The 12331-nt window shown below is 42.1% G+C and overlaps 1 protein-coding gene across 2 annotated transcripts in view; it reads left to right on the plus strand.

Moving 5' to 3' along the window:
* atrnl1b (attractin-like 1b) overlaps positions 1-12331 on the plus strand; it is a 53671-nt gene that overhangs the window by 2597 nt on the left and 38743 nt on the right. The window contains exons 2-15 of one of the 2 annotated variants that reach the window (XM_061755482.1): positions 3084-3916; positions 6545-6628; positions 6980-7093; positions 7364-7492; positions 7873-8081; positions 8449-8623; positions 8938-9025; positions 9093-9354; positions 9607-9790; positions 10198-10352; positions 10578-10662; positions 10728-10942; positions 11137-11255; positions 11843-11975. In XM_061755482.1, coding sequence (XP_061611466.1) covers positions 3732-3916; positions 6545-6628; positions 6980-7093; positions 7364-7492; positions 7873-8081; positions 8449-8623; positions 8938-9025; positions 9093-9354; positions 9607-9790; positions 10198-10352; positions 10578-10662; positions 10728-10942; positions 11137-11255; positions 11843-11975 — 2137 coding nt within the window. In that variant the 5' untranslated portion in view covers positions 3084-3731. Of the gene's footprint in view, positions 1-3083; positions 3917-6544; positions 6629-6718; positions 7094-7363; positions 7493-7872; positions 8082-8448; positions 8624-8937; positions 9026-9092; positions 9355-9606; positions 9791-10197; positions 10353-10577; positions 10663-10727; positions 10943-11136; positions 11256-11842; positions 11976-12331 lie in introns of those variants that run through there. The other variant, XM_061755483.1, reaches the window with a different exon arrangement.

Raw genomic sequence — 12331 nt, forward strand, 5'->3', positions numbered from 1 at the left:
CAAAAACTGTTATAAACCATCTAAAAAGAGGACAAATACATTATATGACAAATGACTTTCATTCTGAGTATGCAAAGTAGAAGTAAATAAAAATAACAATGATAATAGTTTCAAGGGTGCCCAAAATCTCTGCAAAAAAAAAAAAGACAAAGGGCTTATAATGAAAAGCTTAGTGGCGCAGTGCTTTCCAATAATAGCTCATTATTTTGACGACTTTAAAGTCCCCGGTTTAACATAATGAAAAGCAAACATTCATGTGGGTCATAGAAAATGCAAAATATGTTTTTAACACATTCACTGCCATTGACGGCTTTAGAAGTCAAATATCCATGTTAACTGGGAAGGCTGGCAGTGAATGAGTGCAGTCAATTGGATAGAGCATGTTGTATTAAATACTGTGGACAATGTAAATGTATTGATGGTATTCAAATACCGATTATGTTCTGTAATTTAAGATCATCTCATCACATTTTATCTCTTCAACTTCATGATACGTTTCATTGCTACACAAGAGACCAAATTCTTTTTCTACAATCAAAAAGTCAAATTTAAAAAAAATTAAAAAAAAGTCCCTCTTTCAAGAATCAGTGCATGCAGTTTGTGGCAAACTATTCCTTCCCTGGAAATTAGACGGCAGCCTGGTAAGACGACGACGACGACGATGATGATGATGATAATGAAGTCTCAGCGTGAGCTACAAATGGAGGGTGGTCTTCCCCTTTCTCGCCCCCTTGCTCTGTGTCCACAGCAGACAAAGTGTCTTGTTAATAATCCTGCGAGGGGAATTCCTGGAGTGCAACAGACCTTTGGAGGAGCTCGGGCTGCCATGGGTGGCGTCGAGTCTGAAACGTTTTTTTTTTTTTTTTCCTAAATACAGTCAGTGATTTACGCTGGTGTTTGTCTACGTAAGAGCACAGGGGGAAAAAGGGAGATGTTTTTTTTTTAACATTTTTGTGTGGTAAGGTGTGTCACTTTGGGCCTTTTTTTCTGCTCGCGATTGTAACATAAAGAGCATTCCTCTCCAGTGAAGCACAGTTCAAAGGTCACTGAATCAATGCCAAATTAGCACTGAAACCTCGTCGATTCATGGGCCTCAGCCAAGTTGGTACATTGAAAAGAAAAGACCCCCCCCCCTCGCCCCATCTCCCCTGCTTTTCATTTCGGCATTTTCATTGAATGTGGTGCCTCCGCTGACTGTTCCGTCTGGGAATTTCCAAAGAAAACCAAACGGAGTGTCTCTTTTGGTTGCCTCCCTGTTGTTTGGGGAACATCGAGAGCGAGAAAACACACAAACACCTTGCAAAGATGAAAAGAGCCACATCGCAATAATATTGGTTTTACTTTACGGTTAACCCTGCTGGAAAATAGGGAGGGGTACTTAAGTGTGAGAAAGTGTTGGCTACGGCTCGTAGTGTTCTTAATAGGATGACAGACACATTTATTTCAAATGAGTCATAAACGTCTTGGATGATGGCTTGATTAATAAAGACCGTTCATCCATTTTCTGGACCGCTTAGGCAAACTCGAGTCACTGGTGAGCTGGTTGCCAACCAACTTCGGGGCACATATAGGCAAACAAGAATTCACACCTTTGGATAATTTGGTCTTGATTTTGGAAAGTGGGAGGAAGCCAGAGTATCCTGCAGAAAACCCACACAAGCACACCCCCACACAGCAAGGCTGGACCCGGGATTCGAACCCTTGACCTTAGAACTGTGACGCAAATGTGTTACTGTGTTGCCTCTAAAACACATTATTTAAAATATATGGATTTTTTTGTAACAAGATTAAATGTAAAAAGAAAATTATATATTTTTATAATTGGAGCTAAATTTGAAATTCTTTTATTGATATAATGACCAATTTATGTATTTCATGAAGTTTGTATTTCAATAGAGTTGTAACACTTAATTATTTTTTATTTAATAAAAAATAGCGTAAAAAAGTAATACATTTACACTAATTATGCAAAATTTAATTACAATGTGATAAATTGTGGCACTGAATTTGATATGAATGTTATATGGACGTTTGTTAGATTATATTATGATATATGTGTTATACATAGATCATTTGTTAGATGCGATTGTTGGTCTTTTTTTAGATTTATGTTTAAGTTACTGTGTCGCCCTTTGAGAGTTTTGTGATTAAGGGCTATGAAAATAAATTTGAATTTAAATAATGTATTAATTTTTTTCATTAAATAAAGTATAGATAATCAATTAGATTTTGTTTTATTTATTTCACTACTGATTCATTTATTCAATGACTGATATGTTTTTATTTGTTTAATAAAGTAAAACGTTATTTTTGTTTTCTTTGACAGTACAGCAATTCACTCAAGTATTTACCGATACCACTAGTACCTTTGATTGATTGAAAATTGAAATTACCACAATGACATAGTTGTGAACAAAGACCTTTCTCTCTTTCTGACGCACATGATTCACTGATGTGTCAAACCGCCGCAGTGTAGTGCCAACTACTGGCGAGGAGGACTTACTTGGTGTCAGATCCTTAGCTTTAAGTATCGGTGGTGGGTATGTGCAGTTTAAAAAAAAAAAAAAAAAAAGCAAAATGAGTAAAAAATATATGAAATAATTGTATGATGGTGCTTTGCGACAAGGTCCTTTAAAATACTGTTTGACACTGCCATCTTTTGGTGGGAATATAGCAGGCTATTGTGGAGCTAGTGCGCATGCGCCAAACATTTTAATCCATAAAGCGCTCGTGTGGTCGTTTTAAGTATAATGTTTTATTCCTTCACTCCTTGTCGTTCGTTTCAGGTCCGCATCCAATATCAAAAGATAGAAATATTTAATAAAGGGGAAAAAAGTTCATGTACGTATGAAGAGATAAGTGTTTAGTCATTTTATGTTGACCGAAAAAGACTCATTTTGAAAAAAAAGAAAGATGCACAATCCCTTTAAATGGGAGTCGTTGTCCATTGCGCATGCGCACTCGGTGTTGCGTTTCTCCAACCTGAGCTGTCTGGAGACGCGTTTGCTGCCAAATTCTTGTCATGTTTATACAGCAACAACGCTGATGATTTTTTTTCCTTCTTTCCCCCCCCCCCCCCACAGACAACTCGCTCTTAGGAATAAAGTAAATCACCGAGGAAACCGAGTGGACGTTCGAAGAGGCTAACCAACGACAGGAATAGGAGCGAGTGTGCTCACAACAACCGCTCAAAGTGCTCCCTCGCCCCGCTTCCATTCGACGAGAGTACAGCCTTCTCCTTCCCGGAGCGCCACATCCATGCGGGCGGCCGCAGCCCTTTCGCTGGTGCCGGGGCGGGGGGTGGGGGGCCTCGAGGCTTTGTTCTCCCGCGGACGGCATCCGGCTGCGTTGCCGTGGCTTGGGGAAGGACTTCGCGGCGTGGCACGGCTCCCCCCGTGGGCTGTCTTGAGGATTGTTGACGCGTTAAAAATGGCTGCTATCTGAAAAGGCGAGAAAGGCAAAGATAGTGAGCGCTCACGAATCAATGCTGGGACGCTGCGGATAAGCTAAACAGGCTAACAGATGATGCGTTAGCTCTGGGCTAACTTAGCTTTAAAAGCCCCTTTCCATCCATGTTTGACTCTTTTGCTCGCTTTTCCCGACACTAAGTGATTATTATTTTTGTTTTTCGCTTTGTATGCAGTCCGGATTTAAATATGCAGAACTTTTTTAGTCCCACTTGAAGCACTGTCCTAAAGATCCCTTCTCGGTTATTCGGGTCGATTCCCAAAATGGATCCAGCTGGGAGATACTTGGTTGCCGTGTGGGTTCTGGTCCACTTGGCCGTGTTCGCCGGCGCCTCGCCGCCCAAAGGCTGTGACAAGTCGTGTCTGTCCGGGAAATGTCTCAACGGGTCCTGCGTGTGCGAGCCAGGATGGGTGGGAGACCAGTGCCAGCATTGCCAGGGCAGGTTCAGGTAAATTCAGATTAATCGCGTCACAAAATGGCAAAAAATAGTCATGGGAAAACTGACTCATTATTTAGGACAACGTTAATGTCATAACCCTGGAGCATCAATGTCGCATGTAAAGTTACTTGTCAGTACTTAAAATGAACTTTTGAGGCCAGAGAAATGCAATTTAAGTAGTTTTTTTTTTTTTTTTTGCGACTTTCGGCTCATTCCAAAAAGTGTTGCCACAGTGTGTCATTGGCAGGATTTGTTTGGCACACCTTTTTATATATTTTTTTAAAGCTGGATGCCCTTCCTGACGAAACCCATAAATTTTTTTTTATTTTATTTATTTATTTTTTTTAAGCTAGGCATTGACTACACTGGATGTAAAGGTTTTTATAAAAAATGTATACACATTTTCGGCATGACGTCACACTTACTTCCGGGTGGCATGAGCTCAGATGGCATCACAAGTAAAACCCTTCTGTGTCATTTTTTATAATTTTAACAAAGCAGAGTGATTGAAAAAAGAGGGTAAATGGCTTTTTAGTTACAATGTGTCAAGTCAAAAAGATGTTATGTGATGTAAATTTTTACCCCAGCTGTAATTTACATTTAATTGGTAAATAGATTTAAAAAAAAATCAACATGGTGGAAATTCAGATCTAGTTAACATGATCGTTTAGAGACTGGGTTATTGATTTTTATGTGATTCGGATTAATGGCGCAGATGACCTTTTTTGAAGGTGAAATGTGTATTGTCCTGTAGCGCTGATATTGTCCTTTGCTAAATCATTCAAAGACAAGCAGACCAAATGTTTTATCCGTATCGATAAAATCGATTATTTCCCCGCCTCAATAAAAATAAATGACAATGGCATTTCATCTTGGAGAAAGTGGCCCTGTAAACACAACCCTTACTTCATTAATAAAACATTTTAGGTGTGTGACAATTTAACATCTTCAAACATGTTCACTCAGGGATTAATATGCAACAACACTACTTTCTCACAACACAAATAAAAGGTGCTGCTTCCGTACAAAATTAACCTTTGTACCTGTGAGGTATTTTATTAGGGAATCCCTTCATTCGTACAAACATGTTTTCATCGTAAGATGATCAACTGGACAATTATGGTGACCCGAGTTTCCAAGAAATCCAACTCCCGCTTTGCGGCAGCTCCACTGTCAAGATTATCTAGTGGAAGTATGGTCAAATTGACAAACAGGAAGTAATGGAGACTCCACATGACATGACTTGGGTTTTTCTTTGGACATGGCTCCAAGATGCCGGAAGTCCGCGTGCATATTTTTTTAAAATCGCAATTTGTGTAGAATCCCAAAACATGCGGTTTTTGCAAAAAACTCTTCTTTCGGAAACCCAAAATGACCTTGACTCCGGCAGTGGTCACGGTAGTTTTGCTTTTTTGTGACGACAGCACCAGGGACGAGTTAATGATCAGATGTAGTAGCCTTTGGTGTATCATTTGTCAACCTTTATTAAAGTGTGTCTCGCCACCACACCCCCAGTTACTACACAAACGCACACAACACAAATACAAGCTTAACACAGCACAAGTTGTGACTTTTGGTGTGTCCCTCCAGGGGTTGCTCGGTTTTACACTTTACCAATACAAACAATTAAAAATAATAATAATAATAAGAAAAACAACAATATTTCCCGATCTAGTGGAAAGGCATACTTGGCATTAAAAATATTTTAATTTAGGCTTTTATTTTAGGTATTTATTAAAAAGGAGGCATTTATTTGTACATATACATTCTTAATAAAAACTATTTTGTAAATTTACGTCACATTTACCCTCAATTGAATAGTGTAAATATATCAAAGATAAAATGTCATTAAAAAAATGCATTTTGTATTGTATATTTGTAATCTTTAAATTAAATATACTATATTATAGTTATTATACTGGGTTTTTTGAGGTGCTTATTATTATTTGTTCAAAATGTTTACATCTGGCACAGCATCTGTTAGAGCAGAGGTCATGCTGATTTCTTTTTATTTTTTTTATTTTTTTATTTTTTATTTTTTTATAAAACAGCAAAAAATGACAATTTGGAGCCATTTCCTTCTGTCTTATATATGTTCTTTAAAATGAGTTTAACTTCAAGTGTTGCAGCTTAAGAATAGTTTAAAGAAGGCAATCTTTTTACAACCTTATTTTAGTGTTGATGAAACTGTAGGTGGGTTGATAACTGAGCTTATCTATGGGATGTTTTATGGCTGAATGCTATCGCTAATAGTCATTTAACTACTGGAGTTGTGCATTATATGGCGTCAGAGGAGATGATAACCGCTTCAGCGACACAGTATGCTGTGCATCTGCAAAGTATTTTTCCACATTTTGTTATCTTACAACATGCTCCCCCCCCCCTCCCCCCAAAAAATTTCAACATGAAAAAAGTATTTGGGGATATTTTTGCAAATGTATTCAACATAAATGGCTAAAAAAAATAAAAAGCACATGGACGATAACATCAATTTCGGAATAAGTAACATAGAATGTGGAAAAAGTGAAGTGTTGTGAATACTTTCAGGTCGCACTGTACAGAGAGGTGACGCTACCTGCGACCTCTACATGCCCTGAGTGACTAATGTGGTCTCTTATGTTTATTGTTTTTCTTCAGGCTGACCGAGCCATCGGGATTCCTGACGGACGGTCCGATCAACTACAAGTACAAAACAAAGTGCACCTGGCTTATCGAGGGCTAGTGAGTAATGTACTGATTGATGTTACTCCATTGCGTTGAACAGAATGTTTTGTTTTGAAATGCCCGCTTTTTTAATTGGCGGTGATTCAGAGAGACGGAGGGGTGACGTCGCCGAACCTGCACATCCGCTGTGTTGCCACGGCAACCACGGTCATTGTGAGGACAAGGCGGTTGCCGTCAAGAACATTGCGGTTACAGTGTGCTGGCCGCAGTTGCTATTCATAAAATGTTCTGCTGTTTTATCTCGGTCTAACATTGGATGCGATATCTTGGCATTTACAACTAGCATTCAGTCAATAAACATTTGAAGAAAATGCCCGATCTGCACCCTTCCGCCCCCTCCTTCTCCAGCCCGAATGCCGTGCTTCGCTTGCGCTTCAACCACTTTGCCACGGAATGTAGCTGGGACCACATGTACGTTTACGACGGAGACTCCGTATACGCTCCCCTGGTTGCTGTTTTCAGGTGAGGACCACAAAAAACAAAAAAGTTGATAAAAATGTCCCGCTGCAAGCGGTGTGAAAACACGGATATTTGAACAAACGGTGGCGCAACACAGACAATTTAGCACTATTCAGAGGCATATGTTCTTTATCCTTTGCAAAAACTGGATGTATAGTTTTATCAGACAGGGGTTGAATGCTTAAACGTAAGCCTAGACTACAGTAGTGACTTTTAGTTGTGCTTTTTTTCCATAAAAATCAAACAAAGCTGATTTTCTGCCTTTGTTCACAGCGGCCTCATTGTCCCGGAGGTGCGGGGGAACGAGACCGTCCCTGAGGTGGAGACGACGTCGGGCTATGCGCTGCTCCACTTTTTCAGCGACGCTGCCTACAACCTGACAGGATTTGAAATATTCTACTCGTAAGTGCTCGACTCTTCCATCCTATCCAACAACAGCAGGCAAGCCTCATACTGTCCAATCATTGGACCTGATCAGTGTGGATTAATATAATACTTAGTAAAACTATTTTACAGTTCTGTTAAAATTAATGTCAAGTGATAGTGGCCTAGTGAGTGACATCAGGTCTGACTCCACCTCGCGTTGGCCATTTGTCTCACAGGTAGTTCCGTGTGTCAGCGTCTTCTCCATGCTCCTTAGGAGTGTTTTCATTCTGCGTTTGGCCGCTTGTCCCGTTCGATGAACGGCCGAAAGTGCAAAAGCTCACGCAGAAGGGGATATTATTATTATTATTATTGAATACGGCAAATATTTATGTCGGCAATGGTGTGTTTGTGTCCAGGATCAATTCATGTCCCAACAACTGCTCGGGCCACGGGAAGTGCACGCCGGGCAACTCGGCCGCCAGCCGCGTGTACTGCGAGTGTGACAAATACTGGAAGGGGGAGGCCTGCGACATACCGTACTGCCGCAACAACTGCGGCAGCCCCGACCACGGCTACTGCGACCTCACCGGCGAGAAGCTGTGCGTTTGCAACGACAGCTGGCAAGGTGAGAATAGTCAGTGAGGATTGCTCGTTTTTGGAGTAGTAAAACAAAACAAAAATCATGATTTAACATCAGATGAATGTAACAATTAAAAAAACAAAACAAACAAAAAAAAAATACAAAATGAAATTCTAAAAATAAATAACTACAATTCTAATCCCAAGTAGAATTTGTGCAGCTTTGAGCTTTATGGCTTAACAGCATATTACATTAATTTCCTTGTTGCATTCTCGTGTAATTACAATGCTGTCACTCCACCCACGTCTTCGGTTGGTGTGTCAAAAGAGGTCACGGGAAGCCTTTTTGAAGCCAAACGTGAGCAGTTGTGTTGTCATGCCGATTTACCTTGTGACTTTATTAACCCTCTCAGGCCCGGACTGCTCCCTCACCGTGCCGTCCACAGAGTCGTTCTGGGTGTTGCCCAGCGTCAAGCCCTTCGGCACGTCGCTGGGTCGAGCCTCCCACAGGGCCGTGGTGCAGGATAAGGTCATGTGGGTGGTGGGCGGCTATACCTTCAATGTCACCTCCTTCCAGATGATCCTTAAGTAAGCAACTCCGTAACACTCATCAGACACTTCATTAGGTACACTAAAGAGACCCAATGCAAAAATGATGCCCTTACAAAGAGAATAATGGATAGTTTTGACACTGTCAGAGGTTTTTAATATCTCCTAAAAATAATTCGTACTTCTTTTATGATGGCAACAGGAACAGATTCCTTATAATTCCATTATTTCTTGTGGGGGAAAAAAAAAAAAATCAACCAGAGTCAAAGATTGTGTTGTGTTGTAAGGTTCCAGTGTATATGTTCTACTTTTGTGTCTTGGGTGATGTATCTAAATGTACTATTTCTTCGCAGCTACAACCTGGAGAGTGGCATTTGGAACACAGTGCCCATCAACAGCGGCCCCTTGCCCAGATACAGCCACTCACTCGCCTCATACCAGGTAATATTTGACCAATACTATGGAGCTGAAGGGTCCCATCACCTCATACGTCTTCTCCCGCGCTCAGGACGACATCTACATGTTCGGCGGGAAGCTGGAGGCCGGCTGGGCGAACGTGACGGACGAGCTGTGGGCGTTCAACATTCCCTCTCGCACGTGGCAGCGGAGGAACCCTGTGGCGGGCCCGCCCGCTCAGGCGCAGATGTACGCGGTGGAGGGCCACACGGCGCACTGTGTCATCCTAGACGACGGCGAGGTGGTCATGCTCGTCATCTTCGGCTACTCGCCCATGTACAGCTACGTCAGCAACGTTCAGGAGTACAATCTGAGTGAGTAATCCCACACTTATTTGCGGTTGGCTACTCACAAATTCACCTATTAACTTTTGTTGCGGTAAGAACCAATTTTTTCAACCATTTTTTTTATGCTTGTTCTCATAGCAAATCAATAGATTGGTGTCAAGGAGCTATGTTAAAGCGAGACATATTTACTGCGAGACAAGCTTTGTTTGATGAGGTCCCTACTACTGTAGAGAGAAATCAAGGTTGATATTTACGGACTTCTCTATTTGCATCTTCCAGGGAGCAACACTTGGATCGTGCCAGAGACTAATGGAGCCGTTCCGCAGGGAGGTTACGGCCACACCAGCACGTATGATCGAGCTAGCGGCAGCGTTTACATCCACGGCGGGTACAAGGCGCTTCCCGCTAACAAGTTCGGCCTGGTGGACGACCTCTATCGCTATGACGTCAATACACGGACATGGTAGGTTTGTTGAAGAGGTATATCGATTTATTGCGATGGTCAATTCGGGGTCTACCTAGGCCCGGCCGATTAAGCCATTTTATCCGTGAATTTGAGTTTATTGTTCAGGATGATTCGTTTATTTAACATGGTTGCGAGCAGAGAGCTGGTTTGCATTAGCAGTCATTGTTGCCAAGTTAACGACTTCTCCGTCCCCTCTGACTATTTTTCCAACAAATGACCTGCGACTTTAATTCCCACTAAGAAACAGACAACACGAGCAGAATGTTTTTCACATTGTTTTCCGTTTGACAAGAAAGTAGCCATGTCGCTCAGCCCTAAGTTCTCCCTGTTAAAAGCGTGTCATACTGGGTGAATTTACAGGTGTTTTTAATAGTAGTGTTTCCAACAAATCCGCGTGTTTCTAGGTTCATCCTGCGAGAGAGCGGCTTCCCCCGCTACCTGCACTGCGCCGTGCTCCTCAGCGGCACCCTGCTGGTCTTCGGCGGCAACACGCACAATGACACGTCTCTAAGCAACGGCGCCAAGTGCTTCTCGGCTGACTTTCTGGCGTATGACATCGGTACGGCCCACCGTTCTGGGGGGGGGGGGGAGACTGAAAATGAAAGAGACAGGATAATGATATTTGTTTGGTATTCAGTTAGTGTTTTGTTCCTCCCCTTCCCCTCATTCCTTGTTGCGTTTTTTATTTTCCTAGATTAATCACTTTTAATCTGAAAGTACAGATGACTCATGATTACAGTAAATTCATAAGCCAAATCCTCCCTTAAATATTGTTTCTTCTCAGCTTGCGATGAGTGGAGGATCCTGCCGAAGCCCGACCTGCACAGGGACGTCAATCGCTTTGGACACTCTGCGGTGGTCAGCAACGGGTGAGTCACACGCCGCAAGTGTACAGATGCCAGAGGGACCCATTTTAACGCCTTTCACTCACCAGGTCCATGTTTGTGTTCGGCGGCTTCGCCGGCGTCCTGCTCAACGATGTGCTCGTGTACCGGCCGCCCAGCTGCCAGGCCTTCTCCACGGAGGAAGGGTGCGCCAAGGCCGGCCCGGGGGTGCGCTGCATCTGGAGCAGAGGCCGCTGTCTGCCCTGGGAAGCCAATATGCGCACAGAGAGCCTCACTCCTGCTCATTTTTGCCCACCAAAACCAGGTAGGGAGGGACCAAGCCCAGACTTGAATAGTGAAAATATGCCAGTAATATTTTTTTCATAATTGCCATAGTATATACAGTATACCGCTTTCTCCAGCGTCAACCCCACAAGGAGCCTTACCTGCCTATTGACGCTCTTCCGGAACTTAAACTTCATAATTTAACCTCATCCTTTCTTAATCTCCTTTATTCAGCTGTGGTCGACGAGCGATGCTACCGCTTCTCTGACTGCGCCAGCTGCACTGCCAACACCAAGGGGTGCCAGTGGTGTGATGACAAGAAGTGCATCTCAGTCTGCAGCAACTGCACTGTTGTGAGTAGACCAACAGGGGGCGTCAGAGCGCCATCTTGGCTTGTGGTCATGCACCCCAACTCATGCTATCATGCCACGCATTTGTTCTGTAGCGGAAGGCTCAGTTTAATCAACAATAATAATATAGTTTCCCATCCCTGATTTACTTTTTATTTTATTGGATTTATTTTTCGAAAAGATATTTCCATACAGTCATTTGAAAACAAAGTGCAAGAACAGTAGTTTCAATAGTCCTTCGGTCTTTTGTTATTTTCCCCAGCATTTATACTTATGGATGTACAAACTGAAAAGTTGTGCTGTAAATGATAGTCCAGCAAGGACAGGAAAAAAATGACATTATTGCACTTTACCAGTCCCACATTTTAAACTTTGCCCTATGGACATTCAAACCAAGGAAACATACTACTTTCTGACCACCCCCGATTGACAACGTCACAGAACAGCGGACAATAAAGATGATAAAAACAAACAAAGACTGACTGAATAAAACTCGGCATCACGCTTTTGTAAAATGCCCATCAAGACTCACTTTACGCTTCTTTAAACCTCAGTGTCACGCCTCGTGTGTCTTCTTTTTCTCACCTTAGAACGTGAGGAACTTCACTGCGTGCCCCGTGCGCAATGAGCAGCTGTGCAGCAAGCTGGCCAACTGCAAGAGCTGCTCGCTGAATGTCAACTGTCAGTGGGACCACAACCAGTCCGAGTGCCACGCTCTGCCAGGCAAGTCTTTGGTCAAAACGTTTGGGTGTTGAGCCTGTGTCAATATTTCCGAGCAGTGGAAAGTTTAACATTGATCTTAATCACTAATCTTAATTAAGTACTTCTGTGATTTTCCGGTTAATGAGGTTTTTACTACAGTGACCTCAAATACAAAAATGTTTTTTCCCCTGAATAGTGGCCTGCTGTGTTTATTTACGCAACTGCAGATGGGGAAAGGCCTTTATTTGTACAAATCCATTTTTTTTAAATAATCAAGGCTTACCACCAGTATATTACACACATTTTATAAAGTGAAACTGCAATTGTAAACAAAAAAAAAAAAAAACAAAGATTATTATGGAGAGAAACATCACTTG

The sequence above is a fragment of the Phyllopteryx taeniolatus genome, chromosome 19 (genome assembly GCF_024500385.1).
Source record: "Phyllopteryx taeniolatus isolate TA_2022b chromosome 19, UOR_Ptae_1.2, whole genome shotgun sequence".
Lineage (NCBI taxonomy): Eukaryota > Metazoa > Chordata > Actinopteri > Syngnathiformes > Syngnathidae > Phyllopteryx > Phyllopteryx taeniolatus.